The sequence below is a fragment of the Nelumbo nucifera genome, chromosome 1 (genome assembly GCF_055504915.1).
Source record: "Nelumbo nucifera cultivar China Antique chromosome 1, China Antique-T2T, whole genome shotgun sequence".
Taxonomy (NCBI): Eukaryota; Viridiplantae; Streptophyta; class Magnoliopsida; order Proteales; family Nelumbonaceae; genus Nelumbo; species Nelumbo nucifera.
The window spans coordinates 192,127,104-192,150,565 of NC_142649.1; the positions used below are offsets into that span (position 1 = coordinate 192,127,104).

General features: G+C 35.4%; 1 protein-coding gene across 2 annotated transcripts; it reads right to left on the reverse strand.

Moving 5' to 3' along the window:
• Nucleotides 1–6,418, reverse strand: PLE (Microtubule associated protein (MAP65/ASE1) family protein). 2 transcript variants are annotated; one of them, XM_010279089.3, is made up of 13 exons: nt 6,141–6,418; nt 3,761–3,849; nt 3,372–3,578; nt 2,937–3,185; nt 2,618–2,827; nt 2,381–2,536; nt 2,118–2,277; nt 1,873–2,024; nt 1,697–1,784; nt 1,536–1,609; nt 1,164–1,238; nt 791–1,064; nt 1–702 (listed from the first exon to the last, which is right to left on the reverse strand). In XM_010279089.3, the coding sequence occupies exons 2-13, from the start codon at nt 3,830–3,832 to the stop codon at nt 209–211; spliced, it is 2,211 nt and encodes a 736-aa protein (XP_010277391.1). In that variant the 5' UTR covers nt 3,833–3,849; nt 6,141–6,418; the 3' UTR covers nt 1–208. The 2 variants fall into 2 exon arrangements, with proteins under 2 accessions (XP_010277391.1, XP_010277392.1); XM_010279090.3 differs by having other exon boundaries at nt 3,761–3,861; nt 6,141–6,280.
• Nucleotides 6,419–23,462: the final 17,044 nt, after the last annotated feature.

Genomic DNA, 23,462 nt, shown 5'->3' on the forward strand with positions numbered 1-23,462 from the left:
TACTTATAAAAATATTTCCTTGCTAAAAAGTGAAGTGATAGCCAAGCTTATATCTGAAATTCTATCCTTGTCCACAAATAGAGTTCGTAGACTATGTACACAAACGCACAAGCCAATTACAATTGACTTTTTTCAAATCCACAAATGAAATCTAAAACCAAATGAAATCTAAAACCAGTAGGTGCATCAAAGATGCCTACATTTGATTTCAAGCTTGTACTATTGTTTTAATGAGCGTTTTGGGAAGAACAAAACCAGCTCTTCGCTCCTCGAACGAGTACTCGACTTCTTCTTCATACTCCTCTTCAATTGTTTTAGCACCAAAAAGGACGGTGGCAGTGGTGGTGGGCCTGGTGGCAGGGGCTGGTGTGGTGGCCGTCTGCATGTGTACAGAAATGGTTGAAGGAGTACTGGGCATATGAATTGGCATCCCCTTGGGGGTCCTGTTCTCATCATCATCAGTAACAGTAGACAACTTGGAAGGTGTAGTCAATGGTGTATTGTTGCTTGGGAGTGTTTTCTGCAAAGTCCCACCATGTACCTTGTTCAGATCTTCCAGGAAGTTTGTTGTGTTATTGACCTTGGACAACATTGCAGAAGAGACAGGAGAGAAGGGCTTTCGCTTCATGGGTGATTCAATTTCACTGGCATTGAAGGAGTGTTTCTTTACTGGCAGACCAGCAACATCCAAGCCTCTTCTGCCTACATAATGAGTGAAAATGAATTATTGGTTTAAGAGAATATAAATGAAGAGAACAACTTCCTGAGTCATGAAGAAAAGAGCAACAACCTGCAGATAAAGCTGCAAAACTATCATCCTGATTGTGGCTTAGCAAGTCAGACTTCTTGTTTGGGCGTAGGCGTGGAGTAGCCTTTGTAGAATGAGATAGATCGGGTTTAGGAGTTTGCAACATTGCTCCACCCAGTGAGAGTCTTCTACTACTTGCACCTCCTGTTGACATTCTAGGACCTTTTTTTCCACTCTGGAGCTTCATTGGGCTTGGCTTTGACCCAAACAGTGCCTCCTGCTCTGCAATTAGTTGTCCTTGGAGTTTCTTCTGATCCTGTAAAAAGTTAATATTGGGTAGATTAGATTCAAGGGCTTTCACACATCCAGCATGTGATTGACCACAAGTAATTTTCATCTAAACCAGAGGCCATACCCGCTGCCTTTTGCGTTCTTGTTCTTTCTCTTGCCTTAAAATATTATATTCTTCAAGCATAGATAGAAGCCGAACCTATAGAACAGAGAATAACAAAAGAAGAATAAGATCGGTCTCAATGTAGAGACTCTTGATACATGGTAGTTCACTTTGATGAATAAATAATGGTTTACTTTGGTTCTGAAAAGACCAGGGGAAAGTCAAACAGAACTTGAGCACTAGTGTTGAAAAATAAATTTGATAGGTCATTTTTTAACAGAATATGTTTCTAGAGTGGAGTGGATGAATAGAATTCATACTGTTGTTGACTACACATTAGATGGGATAAAGGTAATGATGGTGATGATGAGAGTTGAAGATGTGAGTTCTTACACCATCATATGCAAACTCAATGCCTCTTTCTCTCTCCCATGCTGTGACTTTTGATACCAAAGCATCCACCATTGCTGCTCAGACACCAAGAAGATAAAAGTTGTATAATTGTCATACGTCAGATGGAAAGCAATAAAAAGAAGCCATGTGCGGACTGGTACCAGGAAGTTTGTTTACTATAGCACGAGCTTTCTCAGCTCGCTTCAATGTAAGATGTGCACCTCTTCCAGCATTGTAACGGTTGTCATCCTAAAATACCACATACATGAAAGTAAGCCAGTGGTAGAAAAATTAAAAACAATGTATTCTCAGAAAAAGACTAGGAAAAATGCATCACCCTGTTATATTCCTCAAGCCAGCTCTCTTCTTCACATGCAGTCAACCATTTCTCAACCTTCTCCAGTATCTCTTTCCTGCTAAATGCTTCCTCTTTGACCCTTGCAATTTGCAGTTCGATCTGTTCCAGAATGCTAGCAGGGTCTACAGCTCCTGAACCAGAAGAAATATAACATTAGCATAAAATGAACAAGTGATTAGAAGTTCCAATTAATCAGAATAATGCAATCAATTATATGCTCTTACCAGACTCGATAGCTTCAATTGCATATTCCATTGCACCATCAGCCTCTGCCACCAGGTGTGTCCGCCTGCAAATTTCCTCCAACTCTGATCTCTTCTTCAGGACAAGTTCTTTCATCTTGCTAGCTTTCAAATCTTCAAGCCTAGAAACTTCCTCCTCAACCTGCATCATAGATTTACTTACTTCTCAGTTTAGCTATATACTTAAAAAATGTAAATAAACACTAGAAAAAATGTTCTCTTAAAGTGTAAAATCATCGACTTACATAATTAATGAATTCCACAGAAAGAGTATTTTGCTCAGTTATTTCATGTTCTGAAGCAGCTATATTACAGGTCACATTCTGAAAAATCTGCTGCTCTTCTATTGGTGTATCCATCAAATTCCACAACTCCAACATGGTAGTGGCAAGATCTTGCAACTGTGACAACTTGAAGCATCAGTAAGAATAACAAATGCTCATAATGACAGGGAGTTGTAAAATTTCAGCCCAACAAGTTACCTTCTGCATCCTCTCAATCTTGACCTTCCTTAGCCTTTGTATTGCAGAGGCCAGCCTTTCTATTGTATCATTACTTATGTTCTTTGTTCCTTCAGAATCATCTAAACTGGGGTGAACCTCATTAATCGTTTGCTTGAAATCCATGCCAAGCACCAAGCAGAGTGAGTTTAGAGTATTTAGGTGATCAAGGACCTGTTTCAGGCGATCACTCTGTACAAAAATAATAGTAATAGATAAAATTAGACTAGTCAATGAAATCCAAAATTGCTTAATGTATTTTGTCTTGTGATTTTCATCCTGTTGAGAGAGCCGATCAAACCTTTTCTTTTTGAAGAGCATGCAACTGTTGGTGCAACTCTTCAAGTTTTCTCAATGACAAATCAGTTTCATCAACAACTACTTTGGATGGATTATCAGTTGATCTGCCAATCTCATTTGAGATTTTCTGTATATGTTCAAGAACTTCAAGAAATTGATTCTTTCTATCACATTTCCTTTTCTGCATCTCTTCCAGTTGTGGAATAATGGCTTTAAGCTCTTCCTTTAAGCTCACAGCACTCTGATCACACTGAATAAGAAAAACCCAATTGTTTGAGGTTGGTAGTAGATATAAAGAGTATTTTTAAACAACTGAATAACAGTCAAGAGAAGGGCAATGTTTCCAAAAATTAAGTATGGTATGAAAAAGAACACGTTATTTTTTCCATCCCGGCTTCTATTCATCTATTGTCACAAGTTGGGTATGGAAACCTACCTGCCGGATATGCACTGGTCGCTCACCCATTGCTGAGCAAATGGTTGCAAGTTCTGCCTCAGAATCGGCAATTGCTTGCCGTAGCTGTGCTCTGCACCGGTTTGCCTGATCTACCTTTCTCCGGTATACCTCTAGACACTCTTGTTCCAACTCGAGCAGCATTTTATCCCTTTCAGCATCAGACTCTCCAACTTCATTCCATATGATCTGAATTGAGAAGTGTCAGGAATAGTTAAAACATTACAAACAATGGACTATATATAGTGACTCTGCTCCAAAGTCAGCTTCAGGGATATGTTGGCAACAAGAACAAATAAACAAAGAAGGGAAAGAGATAAAGTTATTAGTTGATATTAAAGCTTCAAAATAGAAACAGAAATAAAAACAACCTGAAGTTCATATAGTAGAGATCCACAAGTTGTTTCCATTTGCAGAAGTTGATCAGTTTGGAGATTAGACATGCTGAAACAATTATTTCCTGCAAAAAAGGCTATATTATGTGGATAACCAAAGCTTTGAAAGAGAAGATAGAACCACTAATAAATTGTATACTTCAGCTAACTTCTCTGATTTCAGAACCAAGCAAAAACACTAGTTCAATCACTATAAGACAACATGCAAACTGATAGCAAATTGGAAACTATATTTGCAGCATGGGTTTCTATTAACAAAATAACAGAACTAATCAACAGGTTTTTGTTTAATTACATGTTAAAGAAATAGATGGGGGAAACAGTTATAATGTTGTATACTTTTTCTTGCAATTCAAATAGTTTCAAACTCTGGTATGCTTTGCCATTTTGATCTTCTTTGCAGGACCACTGATCACAACTTGCATGGATGGTTGACTAAATACATCTAGCTGATTCTGAAGCATCACAGTATAAAGCATGGTACTGAGAATAGAAAAAAATATTTTCCAATTTTCCAGGGTATGAGATTATTATTCATTATAGTATAAATGCAATAGATATCTCTTTTATTGTCTTTGAATAAGGAGTTTTACCTTCTGTTTCTTTCAACCATTACTTTTCTAGGTTTCCTAGTTTAAATCTGAAAGAATTCCAAGAAGATGAAGCATTAACTAGCAATTTCTTCATGTCTCAACTTAAAGGTGTGAACCTCATGACATGCCAGGTGACTTGTCGATTAGCCATCAGGACTTACAGAAAACATTGCAATAAACCTCATCTATTCATAACCTCCTTATTGGGACATCCTAACATCTTAATCAATTAAGAGGCTTTTCAAATTGTTTTTAACTAGAATACTTATAGCATAGAACAACTTGGTATCTTCAACAGCTGCAGCATCTTCTCTGCAATTTCTTCACATTTTGGACTTGAAACTCTTCTAGAAAGATGTTGCACTACTCTTGAGCCTGATGTTCTAAATCCATTATCATGACCCTTTTCATATTTTGGAGCTCAAACCTTCCATTTAAGATGTTATCCTACTTATTTAAAGCCCGTGTTAAAGTAAATAATGGATTTGCACAGTATCTACAATGAATTTCTTCTTCACATTTTGGACCTCAAAACCTTTTAGGAAGGATTTTAGAACCCCGAAATTTTATTTCTATATCAAATACTTGTGAACTTGTGAAGTGTCAATGTTGTACTGCCCATACCTCGGGTACTAGAAAATATTTTCCTCCTATTAATCAAATCTTTTCCAAACAATATAACTTCACTCACCTCAACATCTCACTGCTGTGTTTGGTTTGAAAGAAAAGGTAGGGAAAGGAAGGGAAAGGTAAGGAAACCATACAAGGTTTCCCTATATTTCCCTTCCTTTCCCTACCTTTTCTTTCAAACTAAACGGAGCTTAAATGTTCTATCCCACTTCCAGCCTGATCGCTCAATTTTCAATTGTATTGATCCTCCAAATGAATTTTTGCATCATTTAAAAAGTGTACAATACAATGATCCCAACTTCTATTTCTGTTCCCAGGTTTGTACAGTCTTTTCCTGTCATTCCTTTAGCTGCTGTTTGCCTTAGGGTGAACAGAAGCTATCTGCCTGGAACACAGGAATCCTCCTTCTCCCGTGTTTTTCTCTGTCATGCAATTCAACACTGCCTGTCATACGTTCAGTGCCGTATAATATCCAATTCTTTGTGCCTCAATTCATACATTACTGCCATCCCTTCGCTCATACCCTTTAGTCAACTGTTCCATTCGTTGCTATTTATTCCTTTTTCACCTCTTTCATTTCGCAAGGAGAGAATCAACAGCATGAAAGTTAGAGACTAGTCTATCTCCACCACCTGCAGATATTACTCTAAGATACCCAAACCTTCTGTTGTCGGCAGTTGGGTCAAATTAGATCGATCTCCTTGATTACATTGATTATTACGATATAATCTTATTGTATAAAAGTAGTAAAGAACCTAGAAATAATAATTCAGTTCCCATTTATGATTTTACCTAAAATAGACAAAGAAACAGTTATGACTCTTAATCGCCTTACCAGAACTGGAAAAGAAAAAGAAAATCAACTATTTGTTTTTTAAGTATCCAAGTTTAATAACCGAAAAAAGAGGAATCGTGAATGCCAGATTCCTAATTTTCATTTCTTGTTCAGCATAGGAAAACGCTAAATCCCAAAAAATGGACCCTCGGACATCAACTTTGGTGTCAGTAATCAACTAGATTAACATAAAGTTTTGATAAAATGGGGAAACTACCTAGTTTAGTTTGGATTTTCGGAAAATAAAGGAAGAAAAGTAAACGTGACACAAATGAAAAAGAATGCACAGAGAACATACCTGATGGAGCAATAAATTAGGGCTTCTGTCGATTTTCTAATCTGGAGGCTGTGTTACCTATCCGAAGAATAAATGGGATTTTGTTGTGGCAAGAAAATATGACTTTGCTATCTGCGAATCAACTACCCAACGACGAAGATATCGAGATTCGTGGAGAGAATTGTGAAAAGATTTAAGGGTTTGATGAAACCCTTGGAAGAACTAGAGCGCGTGATTTGAAATAGAGAAAGGGAAGAGATAGAAGGGGGGGGAGAGCTTTCAGAAAGAGAGTGTAGTGTAGAGAGAGCGCAAAAAGTAGCCGTTTGAAAAAAAATGGAACGTTGGGGAGAGTTTTTAAAGCTATGCCACCGTCACGGGCTGCAAGACTTACGTGGCCATTTAATTGGTCCCTTAAATCACAAAAAGACAAAACGTAAAATGGGTTCTTCACTTTTTTTTTTTTTTGTTTTGGGGGCTTTGGGCAAACATTGGATTTGTTTTGGGTGGTACGTGTTTGTTGTGCTCTTGTGATTTTAATTTTTAAGGGATTGATTGGTGGTTGGTACTTGGTAGAAATCCCCAATTTGAATTTTGAGACGACGATGCGCGTTACGGCTTACGTGGCGACCATCGGACGGCTTACATGGCTTACGTGATGAGTGAGTCCGCTCTGTTGCATTTCCTTTTTAGTTATGGGACACTTGTCACATATAGAATGAAGTGGAATGGAAGGCTGATCTAAGGGAGGATATGCTCCTTTGAACGGCGGATAACATAGCCACGTCTACGTGATTCTTTCATTTGATGGGAACTAACTGCTATACTTATACTTGTATACGTGAATCTTTCATTAATCCTCTCTCAATTCATGATTACGGCTTATCTATTCTAGTAATCCTCTATTAATTTCTTTAACAAGTTGATATACGATTAATATGTCTGTTCTTACTCTAGGTTAATGCAACAACTATGGATCGCTATGGCTCAAGGGAGGGAACCACGGTGACTTGAAAATCGTTAAGGTTTTCCTACATTTTTCTTTCTTTCCCTATTTTTTCATTCAAACCAAACATAACCTAAAGTATTTATGATTTGAGGGTCTATGCATGTAATCCTAGAATATGTTATAAATTTATAATGTGTCTTTCTTTGATATGACATACATAGTATTTTTTCACAAACCCACCCAATCCATCTACTTCATTTTCCGTGGAAATATTCCTTCGAGAAGTTATCAACTTGTTTTAACTAATACTGATACCACCTGATGTTGTTGCAGGAATATGTTGATCTTCTTGCTTGGGGTGGATTCGAGCCCAGTTGAGGATCGTCAAGGTAGTACAAGGCTCGAGTTCGAGCTCGGTTCGAGTCAAAAGCTCATAACCTCGAGCTCGGCCCAATTCAAGTTCGACTTGAGAAATATGTTTTATAAAAATTAAAAAAACTATATATATAAAATATTTTTTTATTTGATATTTTAAAAATTAAGAATTATAATAATTAGTTATTATTATATAAAAATAAAAATATTATATATATATATATATATATATAATATTTTCATTATATATTATTTTTTATAATTTTATATCGTTATTATTATTATTATTATTATTATTATTATTATTATTATTATTATTATTATTATTATTATTATTATTATTATTATTATTATTATTATTATTTAGTTATTCGAGCCGGCTCACGAGCCTCACAAGTCGAATTTTATTAGTCTCAAGCTCGGCTCATGGCCACCCCTACTCCTTGCTAGAGGACAATTCAGAGGGACGGATTGATGAGGTTGGTCCATTGAACTGCAAGAAACGAAGAATCAAAGTACCTAGGGTGCTGATCCTGAGCTGGGCAATCTGATGCTTAAGTCAGCAACAAGAAAGTTGAGAGCAAAAAATTAGTTTGCACAGATTGCACATACCTTGTGAAGGATTGCTGATATCCTTTTATACGCATTGTGGTCCGAGTTCCATGTCTGGGATATCCGGGCATGCCAAACCTTTTCAGTCCGCTATATTCAGGGGCGCACTCATCCCACGTGGGTGGTGATCATCATCCGGTCTCTCTGAGTCGTGTGGGAGCTAGAGTCGTCTACGCCAAGTAGGTAACTTTGTCGCTGGCTAACTTGGGAACCCCAGATAAGGGTGATTTGCCATGTAGGACGGTAGCTTGGTACCCAAATGTCGACTGACTAATCTAGTCCTTGGCTACCCAGGTCAGAGTCAAGCTGGCCTTGGATGTCCTCAACTAGCTCTCCCAAGGTGGTGTATGCTGCCCTGTCGGGGGACGATCTGTTGTCATCTCTAAGTCGAGGTCTCGGTCAGGTAGGTCAGTTTAGGTAATCTCGGATCTAACCGATTTGCTCTATGCGGCGCCAAGGTATTACCAGACAGTTCAGGCTTGACATGTCTCTTCATGGTTGATCGGCCAAATCACCCTCCATCACCTAGAGTTTTTTTCTTAGTGTGTTCAAGATGTTAGACAGAAAAGGTAATGTAAGGGTTCTTCTCAACGAATGAGGCAAGGTGTTGAACATGGAGAATTTTAATGATAAGTTTTTGCTCATCCAAATGGAAATTTACACAAAATTGGATGTGACTATGAGAAGCCAGATTACGAGGGGTTGAGATTGAATAGTGAAAATTGGCTCTTGATTTTGGGCTTATAAGCTCACCACTTGGCAAACACATCCTTTACCAAATCATTAGTGGGAACTTCCTCAAAATTGAATAATTAATACAGTTTTCAACACTTATGCAACAAGGTAATTCAATTAGTTTCTTAATTTCAATTTCAATGTTCCTTCATATGTTTTCTTTAAATAATGCTTTGTTTCCTACTACTTCCAATTCCATTCCAGTAGGTGCTGTAAAAATAGAGATAAATTTTAATAAAGTTGGAGGAACCCCACAAGATCTTTATATATTCATATTATAATACGACATGAATAACGGTCATACTTAACAAAATAAATACGAGTCAGGTGGCTAGAGGGTCTGATTGAATATGTAATTGGCCACTAGCTTGAGAGTTAACATCTCAGCCCCATAGCACATCTCCGCTGTGTATTGAAAGCATTTCTCAATAATAACATCGTCGATTCTAATATATCATCAAGAAATGTTCCCAATACACGGTGGGATGTCTTGTGGGACATTATGGGGCTGAATGTTGTGGGGCGAAAATATGGTCTCCTAACTTGAGACCAATCATAACAGGTCATATCTGGGGACCCACCCAACTTATTGAGCCACCAAATATTGGATCCATTTACCATCAATGTGAGGTGAATGTTTCAAGGCCTCTATTGTATATACAATATAACACAACATACAATCTTTTTTACCTTCAGCATATACGCTTATTATGCTTATACACTTCTATAAAATATCTTTCAATAAGTTCCATGGTTCTTTTAACTTATACATGACAATGACAACCAACATATAGCATTATTACTACATAGAAGAGGGTATAATAAGCAAATACTTGGAATTAATAGAAATAAAAATAAATGAAGAAACAAGTCCAATCCATGAAGGGAGAATTCACCATCTATAATCAAAAGAAAAACCTAATTACAAGGTTTGCAAAAGAGCACATTGTTCTTGGTAATTATAAGATACACAAAATAGCACCTTAGGCTCCATTTGGAAGGAGTACAAATACAAATATGTAGAGTGTAAAATCTTATATTTTGTATGTATTTATACTGTATATATTTGTTGTACTCCTTCCAAATTGAGCCTTAAATACTAATTCTTATGCATACATAATACAAAAAAGAGTTCGGCTTCAGTCAGGGCAAAGCCTATTTGAACAGCCTTTACTGCCTTGCATTAAGAATATCTCTATACTTATATGCTTTATTTCATGGGAAGATATTCCCAATACAAGATTGCAAAAGGCTATTTGAACGGTATGGGCACAGGTTTGCCATGAGCAACTTCTGGGAAGATTTCATATAGTTCATATGTTCATGCCACCCAGCTACTGATTTCTCCGACTCTTCAACACATTTTCAAAATCATTCTTTGTTGAAGTAACTTCATTTGATTACTTGTGAGGACCACCCATTGAAAATTTACAAGCTTTATTACAAAAAACATGTAATTTATTAGTTTATTATAATACTTGTAAAAGCATTGCTAAGGAAAGTATAAAACAATCTATTTGGATCCGCATCCATCTTTATCAATTTAAAGGTAACAATAAATCCAATTCAACAACCATCTACTACCACCTTAATTATTTTTCTATTCCATTGACTCTGAGTGCTTCTTATCAATCCCCCAAAGGAATTGAAGAAGCTTCATGAATCAAACCCCAGTCGGGCAATATCAGACCTATACATGAATTGCCCCTTACTATCATAAAATTCTCAAAAATGCCAATTGTACACTCGACTCTCTAGCCATTCCTTTCATAGTTCACCGGACAAATCTAAGGTAAAGAGATATAAATAATAAAAAGAAGAAAAGCATTCATACCAACAAGGCAAAATTTATTCAAAGAATAGGATAATTGGATGGGCTAGCTTGTGGGTAGCTCTCATCTACATACATACAAGTATTCCTATTACATGTAAAGTGTTTTTTAATAAATTTATCTGAATATTAATCTTAGAAGTGAAAGAACACTTGTCTAATACTCATCTTATGTGTTACAGGGTCATGGCCAACAAGGGTGTTGGTGATATATTCTCATTAATTAGGTCCCTAAGCCAAATTTATTCCTAAAGAGTTCTACTTGGTTAGCAGTTAGCAAAGACTAAAATATTTCTTATTAAGGGAGAGAAAAAAAAAAAAGAAAATACAATGAGCAATGAATACATTTCCTTTCAATTCAATGCATTGGGTGTTTTTTCAGTTAAATAACTTTACCAGAAGAAACATCAATAAACCAGATCTTAAGTCTCATAACATTGATTTTAGAAGGCCATCAGTTTCATTACATGATTACATGAAGCTAAGAGTTATATACTTCTCCAATATATATGTAGGACTATGGAACATGTAAATTTATACTATTGTTTTAGGTGACACTATTTTGTTGTTGTCCATTTTCCCATCTCAATCAAACAACCAATTGAAATGTTGCCATGAGAAAAAACATCAACATGCACTAATGCCATATCTTAAAATTTAAGGCACTACACCAACATCATGATTGCCATGTCAGCAATTTTCCAATGCCTCGTTGGTGCTATTGCAATGCAAGACAATGAAACCACACATAGCACACTACTTATTAAAGAACCCACATGATAAAAAACCAATGTGGTCCCCTCTAACCTACAAAAGAACAAGGTTTTGTTACATTTAGAAGACACCATTCTTCTTGTCTTGTCTCTCCTTCCTTGACAACATAATAAAAAGGCCATGCAATAGCAGCCAATATGAAGTTAAATTGGATCATTACTCAACACTATACTTCATTGCCACCTAAGCAAGGACACAAACACCGGTCACCGGTAACCACTGTTTTCAAAACCGGACCGGACTGGATGGTTGGACTGGAAAAATCGGGAACCGGTCACCTGATCAGTTCCGTTTTCCTCCAAAACCACTTTTTCCCCAAAACCGTTGATTTTGGTCAGCAAACTAATGAACTGGATGGTTAACCGTTCGAACAGTTTTGACCATTTTCCAATTTCTTAAATTTTTTGTTTTTTTTTTGTCAGAAAGGGCCGACCGTTCGGGTCAAACGGTTGGACCATTCGAACCGGTAACCAGACCCCTGACTGGTTTGATCACTGGTTTGTTTTTAAAAACCATGCCAGTAACAATATCCTTACTTCTCTCTTTTTTTCTTCCACCTAGTTAATTTGGATCATTATCCACCTCTCTACTTCATTTGTAAATTATGCTGCGTTTCTAAACAATGCAAATGGAGTGTAAATTCCGGTTCAGGGTAAATTTGCACTTTGGTTCACTTTTCCCTGTGTTTGGCAACATTACATTTTTGCATTGACAAATGACAGACCAATGCATATTTACATTGATAATAAGATGTAAAAGTACATCAATAAAAAAAGAAGTAATATCTTATCTATAATTTAAAAACACAAAAAAAATAATTATAATAGATTTACAAAATTCATCATGAAATTATGTATTAACAATATAATTTATAATTTTCCGGATCATTCAATTTAAATGTTATTTAAATAATAAAAATTTAATATTAAAAAAGGAATATTATTTAAATATTTCAATAACTAAATATCTTAAATAACAAAATATTAAGCATAACTAGATTTTAAATAGTTCAAATAACAAAATTTTGTAATAAATTAAAAAAATAAATTAATAATAATATAATATTTTAAAAAATTAATAATGAAATTATGTAATAATAGTATAAATTATAATTTTATGGATTATTAAACTCGATAAATAATTAATATTTTAAAATTTAAATAACTAAATAATATTGTAAATAATTAATTTCACTTATATAAATAATAATTCTAGAAAATAAACTTCAACAAAATTAATACTTATTAATTATAATTTTAAAATCTTAATCTATATTTATTATAAAAGATAACTTTTCATTAATTATGTATAAATTTATTTTTGTTTTGTTATTTAACAGAAAATTTTCAATAATTATTGGAGATTACACTACTATTATATAACTTTTTAAATTTACTTTATTGTACTTATTGCATTTATTCTTTTTTATAATTAATTGATTAATATTTATTAGGGATTAAACTATTATTTGAGATTACACTTTTTATTGACTTTTAATATATTTTTATAATTATTGTATTTTTATTAGTTATTTATTTTATTTGCATTATCAATATATTTTCCATAATTGTGTATTTTCACTATAAATTTTCAATAATCATGGGAGATTAAAATATTGTTATTTATTCAAGATTAGACTATTAATTTAGCTGAAATTAAGAGTGTTCATGGGTTGGTTCAATTCAGTTGTAGGTTGTTTGGCCAACCAAACTGACCTGGTCAAGTTGTGGAGTTGGTCACCCAAAACTAATTAACGATTGGTGGAAACCGGCCAACTCAGGTTGTATCGGTTTGGGTAGATTTTTGATATGGTTGGTCAATTCAAAAGATTTAAGCTTAAAATTTTAAATTCAAAAATTAAGTTTAAATTTAGAAAAATTACAGTGGTATTATTAAAAAATAAATTTATGATATAAAGTATTTTAGACTAAGAAATGTAGGAACTCTCCCACTTTTGCGTATTAACAATTATATTTAAAATATAAAATATTAATATATATCTTTGGTCGAATCATTTGATTTTGGTCAGTTTACAAATGGCCAAAGAAAAACTGATTCAACCTAATCGGGTTGGGAAATTGTTGAACCAAAGCCAATAAAAAATTACTAGAAAACTGACCAACTTGGGTCAAGTTGGTTGGGTTGGTTGGTTTCATCAGTTTGATAAACAATCCTAGCTGAAATTAATTATTGTTATTTTTGTATTATAAAAAATAATTAAAAGTAGTATATAAAATATAAATAATTACTAATTAGTTAAAAAGTTAAAAAATATAAAACAATTGAATACTCTTATGCATTTCTATTGTTTAGCTTTCGCTTAACAAATCCCGTGCATTGCACGGGTCCCCGTTAGTACATCATAAAATCTAACTGCCTTATTAAGAAAGAATTATCAACCAATTAATTGCATCCTAATTTTCCAAGCCCATTCAATAGTGCAATCATTGATAGTAGAATGTAGACATATGGAAAATAATAAAATATATGGTGAAATGTAAATAGGAGAAAATATATTTTATATTAAAACAACGTAAAAATAAATAAAATTTCTATTTATTTTTTATGTTGCGCAATATGGGTACTCCCTCGTGGCAGATGACTCAGAATCTAATGTGGAGGTTCTAAGACGAGCTAAGCCGAAGGTTGCCGAGCTGATGCTGATGTGTTCAAGCTAAAATGTACTGTAGACGACAGAGAGAGATGAGAGTGCCTGGGTATCTTTCACCCAGGGAGGGCACTCCGACGCTTAAGTCAGTAAGTGTATGAAGACTTCTTTGAGAGTGTGAGGGAGCTCACAAGTTTTAGTGCGCGTACCTTTTTGGGTGGATCTGGACGCCTTATATAGGTCCCTAAACTTAGAGGGCTCAAGGTAACAGTCTTGAGCTCTTTGTGGAGCCGTTTCTCTATTTTCGGGAGCATTAAGGTGTAAGTTACGGTTCGTCCAAGTGAAGTCGAGGCGAACGACTCAATGAGTTGTTCTAACAGTCGCACTACCGATGCCTTTGGTGGTGAACTTTTGGGAACTTCTGGTGGCTTCTAGGACAGGTCGCCATAATCTTATGGCTCTGTCAATTTGGCTGCGCCGAGATAAAGGTCGGGCTTAGCGAACTGGTCTGCTGATTCAGCGCAGAGTTGTCACCCGGGAGCCACGTGTCACCATTTATTTGGGAGGATCAAATTACCCTTATCAATTTTAATTATTTTTGGTTCATTCATTTTTCTCGAATATATCGAGATATATACAAGAAAAAGGAGTACATCGGTTAATATACATAATATTGGTTATAGATTCAAATTTAAAATGTATTTTTACAGAAAAAATGAAATATTTTCTGTAATATTGCGGTATTTACCGTTTTCGATAGCTGTTAACAATTCTGAAAGCAGAAACCATTTCAACGTAAAAAAATGAAACAAAATGGCCACATGCAATTTCCGTAATTAGTCCAAAATTTTTTAACTGAAAAATAATCTCATCGGTCGCCAAATCACAAATCACTTATTTTAAGGCTTTAAGCTCTTTTTGCTAGTGGGCTTAGATTGGGCAGGGCCGGTTCATGGTTGGCTCACTATATGGTCAGGGTTTGGGTTGATGTCAACCTTAAATTTAAGTGCCCGTTTGAGAGGGCTTTTAAACAGCTTTTAGCGTTGTATGAACCATGAAACCCAAAAAGCCCTGTAATCACATTTGATAAAAAACCAGAAAGCAGAAAATAGATTTATACAAGGTTTTAAAAATTGACCCAGAATTAGAATCGCTCTGGCCACTGGTTTTTGGGTCAGCAATTTGACTGTCCGATTTGAACAGACAGCCCATTTCAATTTAAAAAATAAAAAATTAACAAAGAATAATTAAAATAAAAAATGGCCAAAAACCATTATTCGAATTGAACAAATTAACTGTTTAACTATCTAAGTCAACCAATCGTTAAATGGAACCGATTGCCTGAATTTACATGAGTAGTTTGCTACGACCTAAGCAAAATCTGGAGATTCAAATATTACCCAAAGGCTGAAAGTTGAAACCTCATTCTGTTTTCCCTACACATAATAAGTCTTAGAGATTTTTATTTTTAGGCTGACATCTAACCTGATTATCCTTTTGTCAATGGAATGCTCACATCCTCAAGGAGACATATCTTATAGGTGGGGAAAAACTTTTGCTCCTGCACCCTTCCGATCACCCCAGTGATGGTCATCAGGATTCAGGACATGTAATCGGTGTTGCACCGAGGCTTGATTGACGCACGGCATGGCTCATAATGGGCCCCAAATGCTCCGGCCCAATAGGTGAAATCTTGTAACAGCGTTTCTAATGCTATTCCAACATGTGCAGCATGATGCATTTAAGCAGAAGGAAAGAGTAAGGATCATTGGGGTTGCCTTAAAAAAAATAAAGAATCATTGTGGTTAGAAGTAGGGGTGTATGGACCGGTTTTGGATTGGATCCTGTTCAAACCAGAATCAATTTGGACGGATTGGATGAACCAACAAGACATATTGAATTGGACCAATCCAGACTTAATGGTCCAAAGTATTTATCGGATTGGACCTGGTCCATCCATAATGAATTTATGTTGGAATAGGTTGGATTTAACTAATATCTGATCCATTGATAGAAGATAGGAATATGTGTCAATGGACCAGGTTTGGGTTAGAATTAATCTAAATTAAAACAATTTTGAATAGAATGGATGGTCCAGACATTGAATTGGACTGATCCAAAATATTCATTGGATTGGATTAGACCTGGGCCATTTGTAATGGATTCACATTGGACTGGATCGGATTGGACTAAATCCATCCCAATTGACACCCCTACTTAGAAGGCCTCCTCTCAAATTTCATCATCAAATATTAAGGCTGTGTTTGGCTCAAAAGAAAAGGCAGGGAAAGGAAACCTATAAAAACCTTGTATAGATACGTTTCCCAACCTTAATTATTTCAATCATTATTTATTACTTAACTAATTAAACAAATTGATAATTGTTAAAATATATTAATGTTTAATCACAAAATTAATAATTAGATAATTATTTCAATAATATAATAAAAAATTCTTAATTATTTTAATAATTAATATGATTATATTATTTTTAATTTTTAATTAATTAAACATAAACATAAATTTTAAAAATATATAATGAATTATTGAAATAATTCATTTTATAATTAACTATTAAAATAAATAATTTAGTAAATATTTAAAATTAAAATAAATACTTTAAGTATTTTATTATATATTAATGACTATTCTTTGTATTCTCAATTATTGAATAATTATTATTTACTTATTTAATTTGTATTAAATAACTAATAAAATATTTTGTACTCAATATATCTTAATAATTAATTACTTAATTTAATTAATAAATAATTATTAATTTTATCTATTCCACTTTTATTAATTATTTTATATTCATTTAATTAATTTGTTAAATATTTAAAAAAACTTTTTTATATCCAAGGTTAAAGTGGTCATTTATTATTTTTCAGAATTTAGCATTCAAATTTCAAAACAACATTCTTTACATTCAAACTTCAAAACCAAGAAAAGTTCACCAACTCCAATACACCTCTTAAAGTAATTATTACAGTTTTAGAGGCATTTGGACTTCATAATTTAGTGCAAACGAATAGGCCCTTAATCTCCTATAAAAAAATTATCATAAACCTCAAGGTTGTGTTTGGTTGCAATGCAAATAAATTTGCACGGATGCAACATTGTGGCAGTGCAAATGATTTGAGTGTAAATTCTGACTTATTTTTGTTTCAAATTTTAGCTTATTTTGTTTGATTGTAGTACAAATGAAGTAAATTAAGACATGAAACAGAATAAAGTAAAACCCAAAACAAAATTAAACAAGAATTTGCATTTTTTTTTCATTTTCACTCCCATGCATTTGTACTAGTGCAAGTAAAATTGCACCGCAACCAAACACAGTACAAATATTTCTCCTCATAAAAATCCTTTTGTGTCTTAATTTTCTCTATTAAAATCTATCACTACTACTCTTTTCTAATAAAATCATTCTGAAATCTCTCTTCCTCCCTCTTACTTCAATTGTCAATGTTTGTAATATCTCCCCTCCCCTATTAATTCTCTCTATTTCCTCTTAAATATTTGAAACCCTTTTGACCCTCTCTAATAAAATATGGGTGTAATTTAATAGGGAGGCCCATGACACCCATAAGTCCAAGTTTTCAACTGGTCTAGGTTAAGGGCCAACCCAAGATCAATCCTAAACATGGATCTTGACCTAACCAAACAGATGTCAAAACTCAAATTTGCCAACCCAAGCCTAACCAAATTTCTATTCAAGCCCATGCATCTGCAAGGTTTTGGTTTCTAGTAACCTTTAATGATGAACAAATATTTTAAGCTGCCTCAACATCATGCCATGTTCCGTAGAAGATGCAAACATTACTCTCAAAAAACCTAACACATAATCAGCCTAAAAATATAATAACAAGCTTGGTTGCTTATGATTTTGAAAGACAACTTAGTCAATAGGAACTATACTATTTATCAAAATATGTAAGCTAATGATAAAATGACACATCATAACTAATATCTTTAGCATTGTTAAACTCATAATGATAAGTAAAACATGAATCAATGAAAAATAAGTAGACCATGTGGCATCTTTAACATGATTGGTTGAAATCTTGATTTAGCATGCAACAAATATTTGTCAATACACCATAATTGAACTCTTAAATCTCACATGAAATCCTAAAAAAATTATAGTGAATTTTATTTTCCATGAATTTTAGTAACTTACCTAAGTCTGTCTTTGGTTGCAACGAGAATTTATTTGCACTGGTGCAAAATAATGGTAGTGCAACTGATTTCGGTGCAAATTATGTTTTATTTTTTATTTTAGAATTTACCTTATTTTGTTTGATTGCCATACAAATGAAGCAAAATAAAACCTGAAGCAGAGTAAAGTATAACCCAAAACAAAAATAAACCAAAATTTGCATTCTTTTCATTTGCACTCCCATGCATTTGTATTGGAGCAAATAAAATTGCACTGCAATCAAACATAGGCTAAAATTTCAAGATTAATTTCATCCTATATTTTATCTAAAGTTTCATATTTTTGTATATATATTGCATAAATATGATAAAATATAAAAAAAAGAAAAGATTATTAATAAATAAAAAGTTTTTGCACGTCTTGAATATTGTGCCTACAATCAAGGTGAAAAGTCATAACTAGAAGGACAGAGCGATGATGTTAAGAGTAGACTACTAGGAAAACATCTCAATTTCCTCAAATTAATTCAACTGATGTTTAGCATCATTGCCGATTTCTCAAAAATTGGTGTCACGTCTTAGGCACAAAGTTGTTTGGTTTATTCCAAGGATAGAAACATATGATGAAGTTAGGAGCTTTTGTTAATAAAATGATTTTTCCCCAGTTATTCAGTCATAAATGTGAATGATTAATAGAGTTAAAGAGCGAAATCAATAACAAAATGACTCAATGGTATAATGGTTAAAGCTTGTTGGGGACGAAGGTAAAGCCAATTATATATTAATCAACTCCACAACTGCTGGAGGATCTTTTTTTGATTTGTTTGGAGAAGCAGCTACTTTTGCTTTGCAGCGAATTCAGATTAAGCCCCTAAGGCTCAGTTTCGAAGGATTATAAATACAAATTTGTTGTGTAAAACCTTGCATTTTGTATGTATTCGTACTGTATATATTTTGTGTTTGTACTCCTTCTAAACTGAGTCTAACGGGACATTCTTTTCTCGGATTTTGAGAGGGGAGAAAGTTAGCTAATGGGTTTTTGATTTCTATTCATCAAGAAATTTATATTCTTTTATCAGATTTATGTGGAATCAGAAAAACTTTATTTTCCTGGGTACCCATCTCCTAGGTGGGTAAAAAATTTTCCCACATGGAAAGAAAGTTGCCAACACTTGAATGCGACAAAATGCTCCTTTTAATAATGGATTTTTATGGTTAAAATGATAATTACCTTATTTACATAGAAAATAAAAGAATATGGGTAAATACACTTACATGGACAAGTTATTCTTGAGAAACACTTGCCCATTTACCTGAATAAGTAACTTACCGAAAAGCATAAATATAGATATGTACAGTGCAAATACATACGAAATAGTACACAATACAAGACTTTACACTCTACATATTTGTATTTGTACTCGTTCCAAATTGAGCATTAGGGGGCGTTCTCTTTATGGATTTTGAGAGGGGGAAAGTTTGTCAATGTGATTTTGATTTCCAATGACTAAGAAACCCATGTTTATGTGAGGACCAGTGAAAATTTATTTTTTTGGGTATCACTTACTTGGTAAATTATCTTTCCTGTCTAAGAGAAAGTTACCAACATATGGATGAAACAAAAATACACCTTTTAATAATAGAATTTTTATGGCTAAGATGGTCATTTCCTTATTTACATGAAAAATAAAAGAACATAGTTAAATGTATTTACCCAAATAAATCTTTCCTGAAAAACACTTACCTAAATAAATACATTTACCCAAATAAATGACTTGTCAAAAAGCCATCGGGGCATAAGTATTTCTTCAAAAGGATTGCCGAACAGAGCTTCTTTTTCGCTTGGAAACACCACCTCTAATATTTTTTATTTGTAATGAATATTGACAGAGCCCCTACCTCTCCTTGACAATCAGAGAGTACATATTTTTCAGAAAGAAAAAGAAAAAGGTCTACCTACAAAAGTTTTCAACAGTGCTGGCTTAACTGTTTATGAGAGAATATGCTACACAGGGAGGGGTGTCACACAAACATAGTACAGCTGTATATAATGTTTTGAAAATCGATCCAAAATCAGAACCGCTTTGACCACTGATTTTCGGATCAGTGGTTTGATCATTTGGTTTGAATGGATGCATATTCTAATTTAAAAAAAAATTAAAATAAAAAATGGTCAAAACTACTGTTCAAGTTAAATGGATCAATTGTTTGACTGCCCGGGTCAGTGGATAGTTGATCAAGTCAACCATTTTTTTTTTTTTGCCCAAAAAACAGGTGAAGGGTGAAAGGAGATCCGGACTGTTGATTCGACTGTCTGGATCCAGACTCGGTAAATTGCTTGGTTGGTTCTTGGGCTGAACGGTCCAACCGTCCAGATCAACAACGGTTTGAAAACACCGGCTGTAATAGAAAGCGTGGTTAGTAGGAGATCCGGACTGTTGATTCGCGGATTTACCCAAAGCTACACCCTTGGGGATGGCAGATATTTCTCCCTTCAAGGTGGTCCATTCCGGTTTCGGTGTGATTGTCGCAAAAAGAACCAAAACGAGGAAAATTTGAATTATTGATCTCGCGCTGGGATGCGGAGTGACCAACTCAGCTACTTGGTTTTTACTCCATGGATGGGCCAAATGAACAAAATCTCAAATTTTGTGTCGTGTTTTGCTTCTTGGAAGTGACGATATAGGAGTCTAGAGGCGTAAAATGAAGTGCAATCTGAATCTAGGGCTTATCTCATCAAGTTATGTCATCCAAACCTCAATTGCTGGTTTTGCTTCTTTGGAATCCGATTCATCAAATGATTAGGTTCATCTTGTTGGTTTGACATTTCGGCTCAGAATGTCTGAATCAGATAGTTGTTGGAGCATCAATTAAGCTCTGCATATTTTGTGTCGCTGACATGGTCCACCCATTTGCAATAGTGGAACTCAGAATTGTTGCATAATACACTTCATGGATAACACGATTCTCTCTCTCTCTCTCTGCTAATAATTAACGTGCCAAAATAATGAAGTTTACCCACTGTTGTCAGACTCGAATCGGACCAAACGGTCAGACCATCGGGATTGGAAATGTTGACTTGGCCAAACCGAATGGTCGGACCATCAGACCCATGACCCAGTAGAATGTTTTGGATACCCGGTTCTTAGAAAACTTGATATGGACCATTTGTTTAAGCCTTTTATTTTAAACCAATTAATCAGGCGCAATCGAGCCAAAAGTTGGAGCATTAACCAAATTGATTCAATCTCCGGTCCAGGTGTGAAAATGAGACTTCCCAAATCAGGAATCTTGATCCTCAATCTACCAACCAAGTTGGACCATTAATTAAGACATTCATCAGGGAGATTCCTCCTACCAGAGAAAATCAGAAACCAGCAGCTCACAAACAAGCCAGGATTCATCGAAGTCTACTGGTTCCGACTCTACAGTCAACTCCCATGACGTTATACCGTTATAGTAGTATGAAATGAATCCAAGAGTGATTCCAATATTCAGTCTGAACTAATTTCCTTAATGTTCTTATTCTCCTGCCTTTTTGGTTTTTTCTTAGTTCTTCGATGCTTAAGGAAAGGGGATATGTGCAGAGCAAATGAGCAGTCAACCAGAAGACACAATTATATCAAACCTGTAGAAGCCATTAACAGTGGGAGAGAGAGAGAGACTAAAGCAATGCATGCTTCGGCATCTGATACAAAGAATCTAGTTTGGTGCCCAGTAGACAACAGCGTCCTAACTGATCCTGATGAAGATTTTTCTTCTTTTTTTTTTCTATGATACCTTAAGAAGTGCTTTCTTTACGTCAAGTGGAAGTTTGTTAAAACGTTAAGAGAATCTTTGCTTTGAGATAGGTGATTAAGTGTGATCTGGCTGCTCCCAGTTGGAGGTGACCTGGCTTTCAGACAGACGGCAGACTGAACCTGCAAGGATATCAGAGAACCCTGGGATGCTAAGCCGGCGAGGTCGCTCCGATGCTTAAGTCAATAGATTAATAGCGAGCTAAAATTGTTTGAAAATGAGAGAGCTTGAGAGTAGGAAATCACGCATACCTTTCACCCTCGGGGGGTGGAGCCTTTATATAATAGAGTTCTCGCGGGCTTCGCGGAGTGGCTCCAGGATCCTCGTCACGATGAGGTCCGTTTCCGCGTTAATTGAGGATAACGCTGCCAACTAATAAGGTTCACCACTTCCGCCTGAATCGGACGGGGGAGATAATGCTAGCTGTTACGAGGTATGATCCCGTGAGGCGCGGAATCTGGTGATGAGATCTTCGGGGTTGCCATGCAATGGTCGGTCAGTATTACCCGATCTAGTATTCCTTAAATCCGACCTGGTATGAATGCCGAAGTGCCTTGGGATCGAGGTAGTCCTAATGTGACCTTGCACTGAGGAGAACTCATCTTGAGGTGGACTCACCCCGAAGTGGATTGGTCATCCAAGCTTGATCCCTTACAGACTTAGCGCATCGGACTGAGCTGTCATCCTACTAATTAGATCGTATCCACATATCCCCCTATTATTAGGTCGGGCCAAATCACCCTACATCAATAGGCTAATCAACAGTTTTAGCATCTCGGGGGTTTTCACTCTTCACATACAAATAGAAACCAACATTAACAACAGGGAATGAGACACGAGTTGACTCGATGGCTGAGTTTCCCCAACCAACATGGCTGCCTAATGGGCTATATGGTAGGTGGGTGGGTTAATCCTGGCTACCAACCATAACCGGATTTAGTAATTACTTAAGAACCTAGTATTTGGGATTGGGTGGATTCCAGCCCAGGCTAAGCCTGGAGGGAGCGTGACTGGTGTCATTGTGTGGGTCATGACTCAAGACTGCTGCTGTGGAGGAGATAAAATCATAAAAGAGTGATGCTCAGTTGACTGTAGTGGGCCTGTGGTGGGGCTCAGCTCTGGTCCCTGGGCAGAGCTGGCAAGAGAGCCCACAAGCCCACTTGAACCTGGGAGAACAGAAAACGGTTCAAAGCGAAGGACTGATGGAGATTGTGTGTGAGTGTTGATCCCCTGAGGTGGAGCATTAAATGAGATGCGCTTTACCGACTAGAACTGTTTTACTGACATCCATCCTCCTAAGCATCTACAACTCCAATCAATTAATAGCTGTGTGCCAAATCTAAGTGCCAGCACGAATTTCCTGGGACAAAACCATGCTACGTAAGCTTTTTGAGCCCCTAAACATGTGCCAAGTGCCAATCTGCCGTGGAGAGAGAAAGAGTAGGGCCAACCTACACGGCTATACACCTATACCTACTACTACATTAAAAGCCGAGTCCTCTGAGC